General features: G+C 40.7%; 2 protein-coding genes across 2 annotated transcripts in view; one reads left to right on the top strand and one right to left on the bottom strand.

The window, feature by feature from the left end:
- LOC120528477 (zinc finger protein 502-like) overlaps window positions 1-18,982 on the bottom strand; it is a 691,287-nt gene that overhangs the window by 40,549 nt on the left and 631,756 nt on the right. The gene's annotated exons all lie outside the window — the stretch shown is intronic.
- Window positions 1-18,982, top strand: part of LOC120528469 (zinc finger protein 184-like) — a 120,574-nt gene that overhangs the window by 95,265 nt on the left and 6,327 nt on the right. The window contains exon 2 of the mRNA XM_039752632.1: window positions 11,141-11,353. Within this exon, the coding sequence (XP_039608566.1) occupies window positions 11,141-11,353 (213 nt within the window). The remainder of the gene's footprint in view (window positions 1-11,140; window positions 11,354-18,982) is intronic.

Here is an 18,982-nt window from a genome sequence, read left to right as displayed (position 1 = left end):
ACCAATGCTTGCGAACTGAAGTGCCTGCGTGCACTTTTCGTGGCATTACACGTCTATTTTTTGAGCATGCCCGTGTCGCTCAAACACAGGAACATATGTTGGTGTACAAGTATAACAAAACAAGTGCACTTTTATATTTTACACTATAAGTGAAGAAAAAAATAAAGCAAGTTACAGTAGGCGGTTGATACGACAGCTTTTGTGGTGCTATGCTAAGAACTGCTGATTTCTGATCCGTGCTGTATAAAATCATCACATTCAAATATTAACAATTCCCACACACCCTTCCTACATTCACGACATGCGTACTTGTTGCAGTTTACACACCTTTCTGTGCTATGGTTTCTATTACACTGAATGAGCACCTGACATTGTACGTACTTCCCTATATAAATAACTTTCTGTCTTTATGTGAAAACAGCAATATCAGATGGGGGGGGTTGGGATCGTGAATGCGACTGAGAGAATGGAACTGAATTAATAAAAAAAAAAAAAAGCTAACCTTTACAATTATCATGCATTTACACTGGCTCTTACAGACTGACTGAAATCAAATTATGTTTTTATTCTAAAATAGTTCAGTACATGCAATATTATCTGAAAATGAACGACATCAGATCGGGTTTGAATACACGCTGACGCTGTTACAGAAGAAGTCGGCTTATTCAGTGCAACAATTTCAACGCATAGTACATGCAATATTACTTGAAAACGAACAGCGTCAGATTGAGCGCATATTCAAACCCGATCTGACGCTGTTCGTTTTCAAATAATATTGCATTAGTGCGATGATGTTTTTACATATATTGTCTCTTTCATTCATCTTGCGGTTTGTAATCAGTGGCCGTGTTTTTTTTTCCCCGATCTTGCCAGTTCGCACATGTTGCTGTACGGTGGTGTTTCTTTTGTACTCCAGGACATGCAGAGGACAGAATAGTACAGAGCAGTAAGTTCAGCGCTATATGCAATCAGACAGACAGACAGACAGACAGAGAGAGACACTAGATTTATAAATAGACAGGGAAGGCACTTATAATAGATATATAAAAAACAGCTAAGGGGATAGATATATAGATAGGTAGGAAGGAAAGGCACTATATGATAGGCAGACAGGGAAGCTCCTAGATAATAATACAATTACTGTTATTACTATATAGATAGACAGGGAGTTCAGGCAGGCAGAACGGCGAATGTTAAAAAAAAAAAAAAAAGAGTTTATTTGGTGTTTGGCCTTCAGGCTTCACACATTTTATAGTTGATGCCTAAATTTTGTAACCTTTATTACTAAAACATGAAAAAGTTTCTGTTTTAACATTGTGTTTACATAGATAGATACTTTATTAATCCCAAGGGGAAATTCACATAATCCAGCAGCAGTATACTGATACAAAGAAACAATATTAAATTAAATAGTAATAAAAATGCATGTAAAAGCAGACAATAACTTTGAGTAATGTTAGCATTTACTCCCCCGGGTGGAATTGAAGAGTCGCATAGTGTGGGGGAGGAACGATCTCCTCGGTCTGTCAGTGGAGCAGGACGGTGACAAAAGTCTGTCACTGAAGCTACTCCTCTGCCTGGAGATGATCCTGTTCAGTGGATGCAATGGATTCTTCATGATTGACAGGAGTTTGCTTAGTGCCCGTCGTTCTGCCACAGATGTTAAACTGTCCAACTTTACTCCTACAATACAGCCTGCCTTCTTAACAAGTTTGTCCAGGCGTGAGGCGTCTTTCATCTTTATGCTGCCACCCCAGCACACCACCATGTAGAAGAGGGCACTCGCCACAACCGTCTGGTAGTTCATCTGCAGCATCTTACTGCAGATGTTGAAGGATGCCAACCTTCTAAGAAAGTATAGTTGGCTCTGACCTTTCTTACATGGAGCATCAGTATTGTCAGTCCAGTCCAATTTGTCAACTAGCTGCACTTCCAGATATTTATAGGTCTGCACCCTCTGCACAGTCACCTCTGATGATCACAGGGTCCATGAGGGGCCTGGGCCTCCTAAAATCCACCACCAGTTCCTTGGTCCTACTGGTGTTCAGTTGTAAGTGGTTTGAGTCGCACCATTTAACAAAGTCTTGGATTAGCTTCCTATACTCCTCCTCCTGCCCACTCCTGATGCAGCCCACAATAGCAGTGTCGTCAGCGAACTTTTGCACGTGGCAGGTCTCAGTCGTATTGGAAGTCCGATGTATGTTGGCTGAACAGGACCGGAGAAAGTACAGTCCCCTCGCGCGTCCTGTGTTGCTGACCACAATGTTAGACCTGCAGTTCCCAAGATGCACATGCTGAAGTCTGTCTGTAAGATAGTCCACAATCCATGGCACCAGGTGTGAGTCTACTCCCATCTCTGTCAGCTTGTCTCTAAGGAGCAGAGGTTGGATGGTGTTGAAGGCGCTAGAGAAGTCCAAAAACATAATTCTTACAGCACTACTGCCTCTGTCCAAGTGGGAGAGGGATCAGTGTAGCATATAGATGATGGCATCCTCCGCTCCCACCTTCTCCTGGTATGTGAACTGCAGTGGGTTGAGGGCGTGGTGGACCTGTGACCTCAGGTGGTGAAATAGCAGCCACTCCATGGTCTTCATCAGATGTGACATCAGAGCAACAGGCCGGAAGTCATTCATCTTACTTGGACGTGATATCTTTGGGACTGGGGTGATACAAGATGTCTTCCAAAGCCTCGGGACTCTCCCCTGTTCCAGGCTCAGGTTGAAGATGCGCTGTAGAGGACTCCCCAGTTCCATCACACAGGCCTTCAGCAGTCGTGGCGATACTTCATCTGGACCCGCTGCTTTGCTGGCATGAAGTCTTCTCAGCTCTCTGCTCAAATGGGCTGCTGTAATTGTGGGTGGGGATGTCTCACCTATGCTGGTATCAGCAGAAGGATGGTTGGAGGATGCAGTACTCCGAGGTGAGAGTGGGTTAGGGTGATCAAACCTATTAAAGAAGTTGTTCATTTCGTTTGCTCTCTCCACGTCTGTCTCGATGGTGGCACCCCGCTTTGAGCTGCAGCCAGTGATAATCTTCATCCCATCCCACACTTCCTTCATGCTGTTGTTCTGCAACTTCTACTCCAGCTTTCATCTGTACTGCGCTTTCACCGCCCTGAGCTAGACTCGGAGTTCCTTCTGCACGCGCTTGAGCTCATGCTGATCACCGTCTTTAAAAGCCCTTTTCTTCTGGTTCAAAAGGCCTTTGATGTCACTTGTAATCCATGGCTTGTTGTTAGCATAGCAGGGTACTGTTCTTGCTGGAACTACAATGTCCATACAGCAGTTGATGTACTGTAGAAACGGAACACACATGAAATGCGTGTGTTCCAAATAATCTATTATTTCCACTCTAAAACTCCACTTCACTCTCATATAATCGAGGCATGAGCTGGGAGAAGTTTGTGCACGTTCTAAGTCAGTGGGGGGGATGGAATAGCTGGCTGCTTGCAGTTTGTTTTTATCGGCACATTTACAGGACCATAGGGGCTGGAGGAGAGGTGAAAACGGTTTTAAGAAGCGATTTAAGGTGAGACGGATCAAGATTTGTTTTCGTAGTCTCTGGTAATTCTAGTGTTGAAGAATAGAGACCTTCGTGAGCAGATTCCGATGCCCTTGTTGGTGAATCCCTGTTGAGCCCACTCCTATCTTGTCCCTTAGACCCTCGTGCCACTAGGTGGTCTTTATGTGCGGTTCCTGCTGAAGTCTCTTTTTAAAGGGCATATCCATCTTGTGGTTTTCCACCTCCTCAGATGCTCCATTACTTTTCCAGCTGACTCCGCTTGTATCTCCGTGATTTCCACACACAAGTCCCATAGTTGCAGTTCATTAGTTTCTGGTTCATCTTGCAGATTATCCACACTTGATGTGTCAGCAGACCCTTCTGTGTCAGAAATGCTGTCGGGATCAGTAAGCTCTAAATTATACCAATTTCTGCTTTGCCAGCCCAATCTAATTCTTTATCTGTATGCCACAATCTCTGACCACATATCTCACAGTTTGCCCCTTTTTTAGACAAACACAATGACTCCATCTTAACCTGTGAGTTTGCTCAACTTCAGCATCGACATCTTCTACTGGGACTGAAGAGTTTAGAGTCTCCTTCTCATCTCCAGTGTCTTCATTATCTGATGTAGTGTTAGATAAATCTCTCTCTCCATCTCTCTCACAGCTGGTGGTATGTTGATTGTCACCTTTACCATTGACTTGACGTAGTCTAGAATGGTGGGCCCTTCCAAGAGCACCTCCACGTCTGACACATTTCACAACTCCATCCTGTCCAATGACATCTGCAGGTCCCTTCCATTCTGCACAGTCCACTCTTTTGTCGTCCACTTTGTCTCCGATTTATCATTTTCAGAATTAACCTGTCTCTGGAGTGCTCTCCGTATTCGCTCTGAACACTCGGCTTCAGTAAATGCTCTTCTTGACGTGTGCAGCGCTGGAATATGTGCTCCACTGACACACTCCTAGTGGTGCCTTCTAGGGCGGGTGGTCTGTCCACGAGAACACAAGGAAGATTTGGATTTCAGCCAAACACTGGCTGATATGAGCTGTACCCATAAATATTGTGCATGGTATTCTCTACCATTAGTGCCCCGTGGCAGTAATCTGGCACTAACCAGTCACATCCAGTATTCTTTATCACTTAATTTCTGTGAGTGTCTGATTGTGTCTCTCAGGTAATCCATTACCCCAGGGACTGTATGCAGCGGTGGTCTTTGTTTCAATGTTAAAATTCTCTGCCATCTCTCTGATTCTCCACCATTATCACTAAGTAGTTTCAGAGGAGCTCCATGTACTCTTATCTGAGAACAAAGGAATGAATTGTCTCATAATTTCTGATGGTCTCTTTGTCTTTACAACACTTCCTGCACTGAAATGTGTTAATGATGTGAAGACCCCATCCTCCTGTTTGACGTTCATGTCAGTCTATAGCCAACGAAGCCCTAAATATGACTATGTCTTTAATAGACCTGCCATTGCTGTGTCCACACATGATAGTTCAGTGTACAACCCCAATTCCACTGAAGTTGGGATGTTGTGTAAAACATAAATAAAAACAGAATACAATGATTTGCAAATCCTTTTCCACCTATATTCAATTGAATACAGTACAAAGACAAGATATCGAATGTTCAAACTTATAAACTTTATTGTTGTTTTACAAATCTTCACTCATTTTGAATTTGATGCCTGTAACGCGTTCCAAAAAAGCTGGGACATGGGCACGTTGACCACTGTGTTATACCTCCTTTCCTTTTAATAAGTGTTTGGGAACTGAGGACACTAATTGTTGAAGCTATAGAGGTGTAATTCTTTCCCATTCTTGCTCAATAGTCCGGGGTCTCGATTGTCGTATTTTGCGCCTTATAATGTGCCACACATTTCTATTGGGAGACAGGTGTGGACTGCAGGCAGGCCAGTCTCGTACCCACACTCTTGTACTACGAAGCCACACTGTTGTAACACATGCAGAATGTGGCTTCGCATTGTCCTGCTGAAATAAGCAGGGATGTCCATGAAAAAGACGTCGTTTGGATGGCAGCATATGTTGCTCCAAAACCTGTATGTACCTTTCAGCATTAATGGTGCCATCACAGATGTGCAAGTTACCCATGCCATGGGCAATAATACACCCCCATACCATCACAGATGCTGGCTTTTGAACTTTGCGCTGATAACAATCCAGATGATCCTTTTCCTCTTTGTCCCGGAGGACACGACGTCCATGATTTCCAAATACAATTTGAAATGTGGACTCGTCAGACCAAAGCACACTTTTCCACTTTGCGTCAATCCATCTCAGATGAGCTCAGGCCCAGAGAGGCTGGCGGCGTTTCTGGGTGATTTTGATATAGAGCTTTCGCTTTGCATGGTAGAGTTTTAACTTGCACTTGTAGATGTAGCGATGAACTGTGTTAGCTGACAATGGTTTTCTGAAGTATTCCTGAGCCCACGTGGTAATATCCTTTACAGAATGATGTCAGTTTTTAATGCAGTGCCGCCTGAGGGATCGAAGGTCACGGGCATCCAGTGTTGGTATTCGGTCTTGCCGTTTTCGAGCAAAGATTTCTTCAGATTCTCTGAATCTTTTGATGATATTATGGATGGTAGATCATGAAATCTCTAGATTCCTTGCAATTGTACGTTGAGAAACGTTGTTCTTAAACTGCTGGACTATTTGCCCATGCAGTTGTTCACAAAGTGGTGAACCTCGCCCCATCCTTGCTTGTGAATGACTGAGCCTTTTGGGGATGCTCCTTGTATACCCAATCATGACAAACACCTGTTTCCAATGAACAGGTGTTTCTGAACATTCCTCAGCTTCCCCAGTCTTTTGCTGCCCCGTCCCAGTTTTTTGGAATCTGTTGCAGACATCAAATTCAAAATGAGTGAAGATTTGCAAAACAACAATAAAGTTTATCAGTTTGAACATTCGATATCTTGTCTTCACAGTGTATTCAATTCAATATAGGTTGAAAAGTGTTTGTAAATCATTGTATTCTGTTTTTATTTGTTTTACACAACATCACAACTTCATTGGATTTGGGGTTGTAGATAAAGTGTTGTCATATCTACATGGTGGGACTGAAATGTATGCAAATCCCCTTTAATGAAGGTCTGCAGTGCACTTTGATCACATCTGAATTGTTTGATTTGGAATTTTAAACTGTGAGGCAGAGGAGGAAATCAATAAAAATGTGTCTTTGACCCAAACCTTATGGAGGGCACTGTGACCCTGAAGTGTGCTCATTATTTTTACTGACTTTATGAAGTTAATTCTACACTTTTATGTTCACAGGTCTTTCCCATTTCACTTAGTCATACTCTGAGGTGTCTAATGGCCTCCAGCTCAGGGCTGTCCATGTGAGAAGTGAATCTGAGAAGAGAAGGGCAGACACTTAAAGAGAGAGAAGAGTTTCCCACAGAGCATGTCCTCTGCCAAAGAAGACGGCGTGGATGAAAGAACGGCGGACATTAAAGAAGAAGACTGTGAGCGGCTCACACCAGAGGATGTGTGTGTGAAGCTGGAGGATCACGAAGAAAGAATTTCAGTTTTTAAAGAGGAGGAAGAGTGCAAGGGGGTGACTGTTACCATTAAAGCTGAAGATTTGAATGATTTCTCTGGTGGTCTTGAACTTGAAAAGCATGAAACTGAGGATATTTACAAGCAAGAGGCCTGTGAAGAATCTCCATCCAGTTTACAGCCCTGGTCCACTAATACGGGACGACTGGCTACACAGGAGAATTCTGCAGAGCTGAAATCAGAGTTATCAGAGTCTGAAGAGAAAATCACAGAGGGAAATGGGAGAGAAGGAGAAGAGTCACCTGGGAGTGTTGGAATAAGTGAGTAATGTGATTAAATATAAAAGAAAGAGAGCATTTATAAATTCTAATGGTGGGTTCTTTGATGTTTTTAGTAGATTGAAATGAAAGTGGGGAACACAGTTAGTTGAACTTGGATAAAGACCACCTGCTCGGGTGTGTGATATCAAGTAATAGGTTACCTAATAAATGATAAATTAGAAAAACTGTGAATAAGGAAAAATCTAAAGTGTAGCTTTGACTGAAGCTGTGACGTATGTTAGGCCAACAGTGCATGGGTCATATTTTCTTAAAGAGATGTATATTTCTTAAATTGTGTGGCAGTAAAGGCCGAAATGTCTATAAAAAGAGATAAATAAGTCAGAATGAAATCCTCGCCCCTGTTCACTAAATAAGCGTGAATTTGCTCAAGCCAGTGCGCACCTAATATGTGCCTCCTCTTTCTAATGGTAATCTTGTGCACTTTGACGTTAACAGTGACAAGAGCTACCTGTACAAGCCATGATGACATTCAGGGGGTCTCAGGGTCTTCTTTCAGCATCTTGTGTTCTGCTCTCAGCCTGAACTTGCTGGGTTGACATGGCCTGGACAAGTTGGCTGTGGTGTGAAATCTTCACTTGGAGATGATCTTGGGCCCTTCCGTCTCCCACAGTCACATCGGGTCAATTCGGAGTCACCACTCCACTTCACCTGCATGTTTTTGGGGATGAGGAGAAGAACCAATATAACCAAAAATGCCATTCAGAGCCATAGTGTAGAACAACTGTGGGCAGGATTTGACCCCAGGACACCTGAACAATAAAGCAGCTGTGCTAAACACTGTGCCCCCCTAACACACTTATTTTTAATTCAGATTAGGTTCTAGAGGATGTAAATATAATCAAATACATTATAATTAAGAAGAGAGAATCCAAATTCAGACCCATTATTGGGTTAGCAAGGCTCTGATCGGAGTCTTTAGGGCTGATATTGTTCACCCATTCCATTAGGATCTGCTGATATCAATAATAGGATCCATCCATTCTCCAATCCGCTCCATCCTAACTATAGGGTTATAGGGGTTCTACTGGAGCCAATCCCAGCCAACACGGGGCGCAAGGCAGGAATTAAACCCCGGGCGCCAGCCCACCACAGGACACCACACACTAGGGACAATTTAAAATCGCCAGTGCACCCAACCTGCCTGACTTTGGACTGTGGGAGGAAACCGGAGCACCCGGAGGAAACCCACACAGACACGGGGAGAACATGCAAACTCCACGCAGGGAGGACCCGGGAAGCGAACCCTTAAGGGTCTCCTAACTGCGAGGCAGCAGCTCTACCCACTGTGCCACCCTACCGCCCTATAATAATAATTTTTCTTTTTTTTTTTTAATAATAAATGTATTTTTAGCCATGTATAAACTTCACATTTCATAATAAAAGTGCTACTGCATACACAAAGCGCATTTACCCATAATGCACATATAATGGATCAAAAACAAGCTGAACAAAACTAAAGGCATGTCTTAGTCATACTCCACATTTCTAATCAAATAAAATGTTTAATTAGAAATTTGTAGTCGTCGACTACGCCAAGAAGAAAATGAGACAGTCTTGGTGAACGCTTCAGGTTCTTATCTAAGAATATAATCATCTCTGCATGTTTTGAGGACAGTCTGGTCCTCCTGTCATCCACGACGTGTGCTGCTGTACTGTACAGACCCTTGCTGTCCCCACTCGTACACAGAGAGAAAGATTCACCTCTGATGCTGCTGACTCAAATATCGTTTTTATCTTTATTGACAATTTCTTCCTGCATTCTGCAGTTCTTTTTTTTTTTATTAATTTTATTACAATCCATTCAAAGCAATCAAGATTTTACAAAAAGAAAAATTGAGTTAAGAACAGATCGATCCCCACCCCTGAGAGGGAAAGCCAAATAACGTTAAATTTAAGACTTGTAAACATACCTAAATTAATAAATTCTCTGTGCTTTATGAACTTATTTTAAAATATTACTGATTAGATCCTGCCATGTTCTGAAAAAGGTCTGTACAGATCCTCTAACTGAGTATTTGATTTTTTCCAATTTCAAATAATATAACACATCGGTTTCCCACTGACTTAAAAGAGGAGAGTTTGGGTTCTTCCAGTTTATCAGAATAAGTCTGTAAGCCAACAGTGTAGTGAATGCAATCACAATTTGTTTGTCTTTCTCCACTTTAAACCCATCTGGAAGAACCTCAAACACAGCTGTTAATGGGTTAGGAGGGATTGTGAGTCCAAGGCTGTCTGAGAGGTAATTAAAAATGTTTGTCCAGAATCATGTTAGTTTGGTGCGGGCCCAGAACATGTGACCCAGTGAGGCTGGGACTTGATTGCAACGTTCGCAGGTTGGATCATGTCCTAGAAACATTTTGGAGAGTTTTAGTCGAGCATTCTGCAGTTCTGTTGGCGGGGAGTTTCTTTGGATCTCTCGGCTGTCGTCTTTCACTCCGAGTGCGTCTGTGTGGTCGAGACACCGGCACTAAGCAGTTTATGTGTTTGAAATTTGCAATCATCTGTGAAATACGTGTCCGTGTACCATTGTTTAATTTAGAGAAAAATCATTATGATAATAATGTCTGTTACGGAATTCATAACTGTATAGTGACTATTCACACTCAATGCTTATTATGCTTAATTAAGTAAGAGGGCTGATTACAATTTCTAACCAATCAACGTCCACTTGATAACGAATTATATTAATGTACCAGCTCGATAAAACTGTATCCCTTTCCTCCCATCTATCTACACATTCACTGAAAGGCTAATCAAAGGGATTTTAGTCAAAATATCGAATGCCTGGTTAATTTAATTATACAAATAAATCAGTCAACAAACACTCGCTGGCAGATAGAATCGTGGATCTAAATGATCTAGAAGGTGACATTTCCCAGAACTGAACGTGCCTGGTTGTCCAGGCTAATGAATTCCACTGTTTTTGCTGTCACAGTAAGTCTTTGGCGTTCTTGCTCTCCGTATTATAAGGTTGAGTTTTCTAAGTGCTGCCATTATTGGAGGCCGAGTGAGAGTAGGTGACTGAGCTACACTAAGCTTGCTGGTCATTTCAGCCTTTGAACAGCCTGTTCTTCACACCAGTACTTGTGTTGACTTCTCAGATGCTGAATAAGGTTTGTATTGTTGAAAATGTTAGCAGAGAATTCTCCATGACTGGCTTCTTTTTACACATATACCTGTATTACAAATTTGTAATCTCTTGTTGGAAGGCAATAAAACTATTGTACTGGTGAGGAAGTGTTTCTATATTTTGATTATGTTAGAACTTTGTCTTGTATTCAATATCAGATGTCTAGATCAACTAATTTGCTGATCATCAGTCACATCATTAGGAGTGAAAATTGGCTGATTTTGATTTGTGATTGATTGATCAGATCAGGCCTGTCTTTCACATGTGAGAAAAAGGTGGCGAAATTGAACAGACGGCACCAGAACATGTAAAGGCCACACAGAGTGGCCAGACCATAAATGGCACCTCAGTGTGAGGAAGGATCTCCAACCAGTGTGCCATCACTTTACTTGTACTGTTTAATTTATTTTTAAAGGAGGGTAGTGCTTAGCAATTTGGACATCAAACCCTGAAGTGGCAGGTTCAAATTTAGGTATTGACATCATGTGACCTTGAGCAAGTCACGTGACCTGTCTTTGCTCCAGTTGGAAGAACAAGAGAAATGTAACCAATTGTGTCTCAAATGTTGTAAGTCGCCTTCGATAAATCTGTCAGGAAAATAAAAAATATAATAATATTTAAAATGTTTGTGTTATTTCAGATTTACAGAAGAATGGCAGCTTCTCTCCGCCTTCATTTGGTCAGCCTTCCCTTCAATACAAAGAGAAAGGTATGAAGAAATCGGCAAGAGGATCAGAGAACCAGAGAACAGCCTTTCTTCAGTGCAGTTCTCTCCCTGCTACTGGAGTAACACAGACAGAAGCCATCAAAACTGACCAACACCAAGTGGAGGAAGAAATCCAAATTCACACTGGTAAAAAATGTTTGGAATGTGGCAAACTTTTCACACACAAAGGTGATCTTAATGAGCATATGAAGATTCACACTGGAGAAAAAACATATTGCTGTTCAGAATGTGGTAAGTCTTTCTCATGTAAAGGGAATCTTCAGAGGCACAGAAGAATCCACACAGGAGAAATACCTCATTATTGTCCAGAATGTGGTAAGTCCTTCTTAAGAAAAAGCAGTGTTCAGAACCACAGAAGATGCCACACAGGAGTAAAACCTCATTGCTGTCCAGAATGTGGTAAATCGTTCTCATGGAGAAGTGAACTTCATTGGCACAAATATATTCACATGGGAGAAAAACCTAATTGCTGTTCAGAATGTGGTAAATCCTTCTTAAGGAAAGGCAGTCTTCAGAACCACAGAAAAAGCCACACAGGAGAAAAAAGTAATTGTCCAGATTGTGGCAAGTCTTTTTCAAGGAAAAGCAATTTTCAGAGACACAGAAGAATACACACTGGAGAAAAACCTCATTGCTGTCCAGAATGTGGTAAGTTGTTCTCAAGCAGAAGCAGTCTTCAGAAACACAGAAGAATCCACACAGGAGAAAAGCCTCACTCTGAAGTAGCGGCCCTGAAGCACCACAAGCTGGTTGATCCTGATAGAAATCTGAAGGAGAAACTCTGTGTGAAACATAAAAGTCTGGAGATGTTTTGTAAAACTAATGAGATGTGTATCTGCATGATGTGTGGAATGACTGAACCTGATGGTCATGAAAAGGTTGAGCAGAAGATGGAACGAGAAGGAAAACAGGTGAGTGGAGTTTAGTGTTTAATGGAAACTAAATAAACAGGAGTTAAGTGATACGTAAATGTAGTTTGTCAGAGAAATCTATTTCTTAATGTTGAGGAGTCTCAGTTTGCTTGTATAGGACAGCAGGGAGCTGGAGCCTGTCCTAGAGAGACTGGGTGAAAGACGTGAAAGAGTCCAGGATGAGATGCACAGTGTGATCCGTGGACAGTCGAGTGAGCTCTGTGCTCTCATTAAACTGAGCGGAGGTTCATTGTGTTCTGATCACTTATGTCAGGAGTACCTCAGGCCTCTCTAAGAGACATGTTACACTCACATGTCAGTTAATATTGATATCTGGGATTATATCTAAAATTCTTACAATACGTCTTAAGTGGCTTTATAGTATAGATGGCATTTTTCAGTTTGCAGTTTTTTGTATTGTCCTCATTGCTGCAGGCTCAGTTCACTGGAGACAAGCTGATAAACTTTACAAAATACAACATTTACACACATAAAAGTAAAGATTAGCCTAATAACCCTTAAACTGAGTAACAAGATCATAGCCCTATTATGTTTCCAATAGAACATCAGACGTATTGGACTAAAACCTTGCAGGTTAAGAAAGAAACAGAATAGATTAAAATGCTGCAGACAAGATTTCCGACAGGGCTTAATCTGTACTAATAAAAGGCAAAGTCCTCACTGACTCACTCACTCACTCACTCACTCACTGACTCACTAATTCTCCAACTTCCCATGTAGGTAGAAAGCTGAAATTTGGCAGGCTTATTCCTTACAGCTTACTTACAAAAGTTAAGCAGGTTTCATTTCGATATTCTACACGTAACGGTCGACAACGTCCACCATGTTGAATTTTCTTATTTATGGCCCCATCTTCACGAAATTTGGTAGGCGGCTTCCCTGCGTTAACCAAAACCAATGTACGTACTTATTTCGGTGGTATGACACCACTGTCAGCCGCCATATTGAACTTTTCAACAGTCTTTGTTACTTATGGGCCCATGTTCAAGAAATTTGGTACACGGGTTCCCAACGCTAACTGAATCCTACTTACGTACATATATACGTCCATAGCCTGCAGCTCGGTCACCGTGTGAGGTGGCGTTGGGTCCCCCATCCCAACGCCTCCCACGTTGTTGGCTGGCTGCCTGCCTATATAAGGCTGTCCATCGCTCCAGTCTCTACATTCCCTTCCTTGCTTCGCCACGGAATTCACGTCTCCCTGCTGATAACTACAGCCTTTTTGTTTAATTCACGGCTTCTCCGCTGTTTTATTGTTCCTTTTTTACGATTATAGTTATTGTGTAGGTATTTTAGACTTACTTAACATTGTTCAGGTACCCATTTCCTTTATCGTTTCAACCGTACCCCCATTAACATGTCTATTGAGGTGATCACCATCCATCTAAGAACTAACATTTACCGAGATGTTTCCATGCCCGGAGATGGCACCTACCTTTTCCATTCTCTTTGTTACATATTGCACGGCCATATCAGGGTCACTCTTGATGTCCGGAGGAACATTGTGTCTTATGTATTGAATGACTGGGACAGGTTCAAGGTGTGGACTGATGACGGTACAGGAGATAATTAGACTACACATGAGCACTAGAAGAGTGAAGCCCTTCACCTATGGATCTGCATGTGAGTTGATGGCTGCCGCTGAATTGTTCGTAGTAGTGTAGTGAAATGGCCAAATATTTTACACCTTTGGACAACCGCCAATGCCTCTTAAACATCTTAGATTCACAGGTGACGATTTCAGTAGTGGACACTTTGATGTTTATGAATGTTTAAACTCTCAAAAGCTGGATGTGAAGTTATCACTGAAACCGGTTGTATGCTTACAACGCTTGACAGACGCCGAATGTCACTTCAACACAAGTCCTACAAATACTGTCGTAATTGAAACAAACCATGAAACTCAAACCGATTATGACAGCAGCAATCCAAGCTGTGAGATTTGAAACAAGATTACTGTTCACATGGCCAACTGTACGTTACATGCTCAAGAGTAAGCTCAGCGCACAGCTTGGTCAGATTACAACCGGAGGGCCGAACTCACAATGTGGTATATAAAGAAATCCTTCACAAATAATTATTGGCATATTTTCCCTCAGTTTAATTTTCTTCTTAATAAAAATTTTAATGCAGTACTTTCTTTGCCGCTGCGAAGCGCGGGTATTTTGCTATATATATATATATATATATATATATATCTCTCTCTATATATATATATATATATATATATATATATATATATATATATCTATCTCTAGCTATCTCTAGCTATCTCTAGCTATCTCTAGCTATCTCTAGCTATCTCTATCTATCTCTAGCTATCTCTAGCTATCTCTAGCTATCTCTAGCTATCTCTAGCTATCTCTAGCTATATATATATATATATATATATATATATATATATATATATATATCTATCTCTCTATCTATACTAATAAAAGGCAAAGCCCTCACTCACTGACTCATCACTAATTCTCCAACTTCCCGTGTGGGTGGAGGGCTGAAATTTGGCAGGTTCATTCCTTACATCTTCCTTACAAAAGTTGGACAGGTTTTATATCGAAATTCTACACGTAATGGTCATAACTGGAAGCTGTTTTTCTCCATTTACTGTAATGGAGATGATCTTGAACGCCGTGGGGGCGGAGTTTCGACATCATCACGCCTTCCACGTAATCACGCAGTACATAAAAACCAGGAAGACATGCATTATATAATTCAGAAGGCAGTGAAACAATAAGAAGCGGCAGTGACATATACAACCATATTCATGATTTCTGCTACTTCGGAAACAAAGCACGATGTAAACCTACACTTTAAATTAAGTTCATAGACAGGCTGCAATCCAATAGCAAACTCCCACTAAATATTCACGGGCGAAGGACTGTGCTTATGGAGAGGAAGATGAGATGGTCAGGGTGGTGTTTGACACAAACTCAGCGAAACTGCGAGAGAAAGTTTTAAGTGCCAGGACTAAGGTAACATTAAATACAGCCATGGACATAGCACGAGATGGCACCAGCACAGCTGGGAACCTTCGATGCATGTACACCGAAGGCTCACGTGAACTGACGCAGTGCACAGATAAAAGCAACAGTTCCAAAGAGCTGAACAAAACCGATTACACAATTGAAAAGGCAGCAAAAATATGATGATACAAGCATATTCATAAATCCAGCTACTGCGGAAACAAAGCACACGTGGGAAAAGTCAATGTCCCGCTAAAGGAAGACAGTGTAAAAAACCCGTGCATGCAGTGTGTCAGGTCTCAGATAAAGAAGAAGACGAGCTGTTTATTGATGCAGTAAGAAACGAATCGATGAATGAAACCTGTCATCTTTACAACGATTGACAAACACGGAATGTAACTTGAACACAACACATCCTACAAATACGAACCTGATTGAAAGAAATAATGATAATCAAATCCTTGATGACAGCAACACTCAGTAACACTCACAAAACAAATACTGTATATTGACAGTCATGTTACGTTATTTTTAAAATGTTCCCTTTTCTTTTCTAGCTTTTTAACACACTACTTCTCCGCATGATACGCTGGTATATATATATGTATATATATATCCCGATCTACATACTCGAATAATGGATACTTTATTCGCCATCAATGATTGTTTTGGTAAAGCCATACTCAGTGTATTCATTAGATGAACGGTAAAAAGTAAGAGCGAGGGAGGATGACTTATTGAGGCATGCAGGCTGTAGTGCGTCAACTCTATCTGAATTGCGATCACATTTGAAAAATATATCTTTTCAAGTTCTATTTAGTCCATATGTGTCAAACTCAAGGGCAGGGCCACATCCGCCCGGCGTAATTATATCCGCCCGAGATCATTTTATATACTGTATTATTGTTATTAATGGCCCGGTATATGAAGCGCTGGTAACACAATAAACTACAGATCCCATAATGCAGCGCTTCAGCTGCCTTGCCAACACTTACCGCGTTAGTCAAGTCTAGCTTATGATGCTGCAAGTTATTGCGAAGCTAGCTCACACGATGCTGAAGAGAAAAGTTGATTCTGAAAATAGAGCCTTTAAAAACCGATGGGAGGCTGAGTATATGTTTACTGAACCCGTGTGTCTCATTTGTGGAGCTAATGTGGCTGTAATTACAGAATTTAATCTAAGACGGCACTATGAGACAAAACATCAGGGTAACCTGAATGCAATGCAGAAGATACAGAAAGCAGAAGAATTAAATAAGAATCTGACACTTCAGCGGACGTTTTACCCGTGCACAATCACAAAGTGATTTCAAGTGAAGCTGCTTTTATGGGAGACACAAATGCACCAGTGCAACCCCCTGTTGCCAAGTAATGTTAAACCAAGTCGTCACTACGGTGTTCCCAAATCGCACTTTGCTGATAAACTGAGCGCGCACTGAGTTTGCACGGCGCTTTGGTGACTTTGAAGAACAAAAAGTCCGTCTACATGCGGCTCGAACCTTGTGCATGTTTGGTAGCACATATCTGTGTGAGATGCTCTTCTCAGTGATAAAGACTAACAAAACAGCACACAGGAGTCGCCTCACTGATGAGCACCTGCAATCCATCCTGAGAATCTCCACAACACAGAACCTCACACCAAACAGAAACGAACCTGTGCCAAAAAAGATGCCAGGCGTCCAGCTCTAAAATGACATATGAGCAGAGACAACTGAATGATTTGATTTGTTATTGCTGAAAGGAACACATTTTATTTATATTTCCAGGTTTTGTTATGCAGCATGTTCATATTTGAATTTGTATAATTTTGACAGGATATATTTTTATGGAGAGCAAAATCTTTTGGGATATTTAAAATCTAAGTTTATTTTTATATAAAATTACATAAGAGTAAAGAAATTTGAATGTTTGTTCTTTTAACGCTTACTTTATTTCTAACTTGTATAATTTAGACAGGATATATTTTTATGGAGAGCAAAATATTATAAGTTGTTTAAGGTTTGAGTTGATTTATTCAGGAATAATATTTCTGTCTGTTTTTACCATTCCTACCAAAGATATTTCTGTCGACTAAATAAAAATTCCTTCTATTTAAAATTTAAATAGAACTTGAACAAATACATAGTTCATAATATCCACGAGACTTGCACGTAAGAGCGGAGTTATCCGTTTTAACAAGCAGCGTATTGCACTGATCTGAAATAGCTTTGTGTGTATATATGTAGATATGTATGTATATATATATATGTGTGTGTGTGTATGTATGTATATATATATATATGTATATATATATATATATATATATATATATATATATATATATATATATATATATATATATATATATATATATATATATATATATATATATATATATATATATATATATATGACAACAACACTCATCACTCACAACAGTGACAAAACAATTACATTGACAATCATGTTACTTTATTTTCAAAATGTTTCCTTTTCTTTTCATTGCTTCTTTAACACACTACTTCTCAAGTAAGCCTGGTATTTTACTAGTATATATATATATATATATATATATATATATATATATATATATATATGACAGCAACACTCATAACAGTGACAAAACAATTACATTGACAATCATGTTACGTTATTTTTAAAATGTTTCCTTTTCTTTTTCATAACTTTAACACACTACTTCTCCGCTGCGAAGCGCGGGTATTTTGCTAGTGAGAAATATAAAGTCTTAATAAAATAATATTCTTGAGACAATGAGTGGAGCTAGAATCAAATTGATTAATTCTTGGGCTAGTGAACCAGTGTTTGCCAGCTTGGCTGGCAGTCCCCTACCCTAATGCCTAACCCTTCAACTGAGTAACATGAAAAGATCAAACTGGGCACTTCCATTAATATCATCATCGAGACAAGGCCAGCTAACAAAAGAGGAGAGGAAATCGGAAACAACTGTCAGCATATCTGGAGGAAATAAACCTCTGTAGGTTCAGCGGCCATTTTGAACTGAGAGAAGTCGGACACGTCTGAAGACCTCAGCCTACTTGCCACCTACCTCCTGATGGTCGTTCTGCCATACACGTCTGTGCTGGGCAGGCTAATCATTCCTTTAACTCTTCAATTCCAAGGCTCCTGATAACCTCAGGTGTCCCAGTCATGGGCTACTAAACAGCTTGGCAGTGGAGAAGGGGAACAGCAGAATACTGAAATGAGAAAAGAAACAGAATATTGGGTGATTGGCAAGAGTTCATGATGGTTATCTTATTTACACTTTTATACAAATGACTAACAAACAGACGTAATAAGCACAGCTAACAGTCAGCTCTACTAGCTATGCCAGGCTAAAGTGGCTACTCATAAGCCTGAGAATGAATGGGCATCATTATATATGATCCGGCAGATCAGATCACAGCTTTGAGACCCTACAGTGTAAATTTCGACCTCCCTTTGTTGTTTTATTAATCATTGGACTCTTTAGAAGACTGAAATCATGAGATCTTAATGTGCGCTTGGTGTGATTGTGCAGATTAGTTCAGATAAGTAAGTGGGCGTCAGCCATTTAAAGCTGGATATGCCTGTTTGACACTCCTGTCTGTATTTGGTGGTCTGTTGCCCACTCCTAATGTCAGGCCTGTACCCTTGATGCTCTCTGGTTAAATCTCGGTTCTTGGCCATTTCTGTTCTTAACCTTAGTCAGGTTTGATTTTCTGCCATTCATTTTGTTTTCTTTTTGATGACCTTGCGTATTCAGATCTCCTATTTAAAATGTACTGCTGATTTGATTTTGATTAATCCCCTGTAGACAAGACTTTTTAAAGTTACTTTTTAAAATTCTATTATTATCACGGCCTACTAAATGGACT

The sequence above is a fragment of the Polypterus senegalus genome, chromosome 4 (assembly GCF_016835505.1).
Source record: "Polypterus senegalus isolate Bchr_013 chromosome 4, ASM1683550v1, whole genome shotgun sequence".
NCBI classification, from domain to species: domain Eukaryota; kingdom Metazoa; phylum Chordata; class Cladistia; order Polypteriformes; family Polypteridae; genus Polypterus; species Polypterus senegalus.
This window is presented reverse-complemented; position numbering and strand designations above follow the sequence as displayed.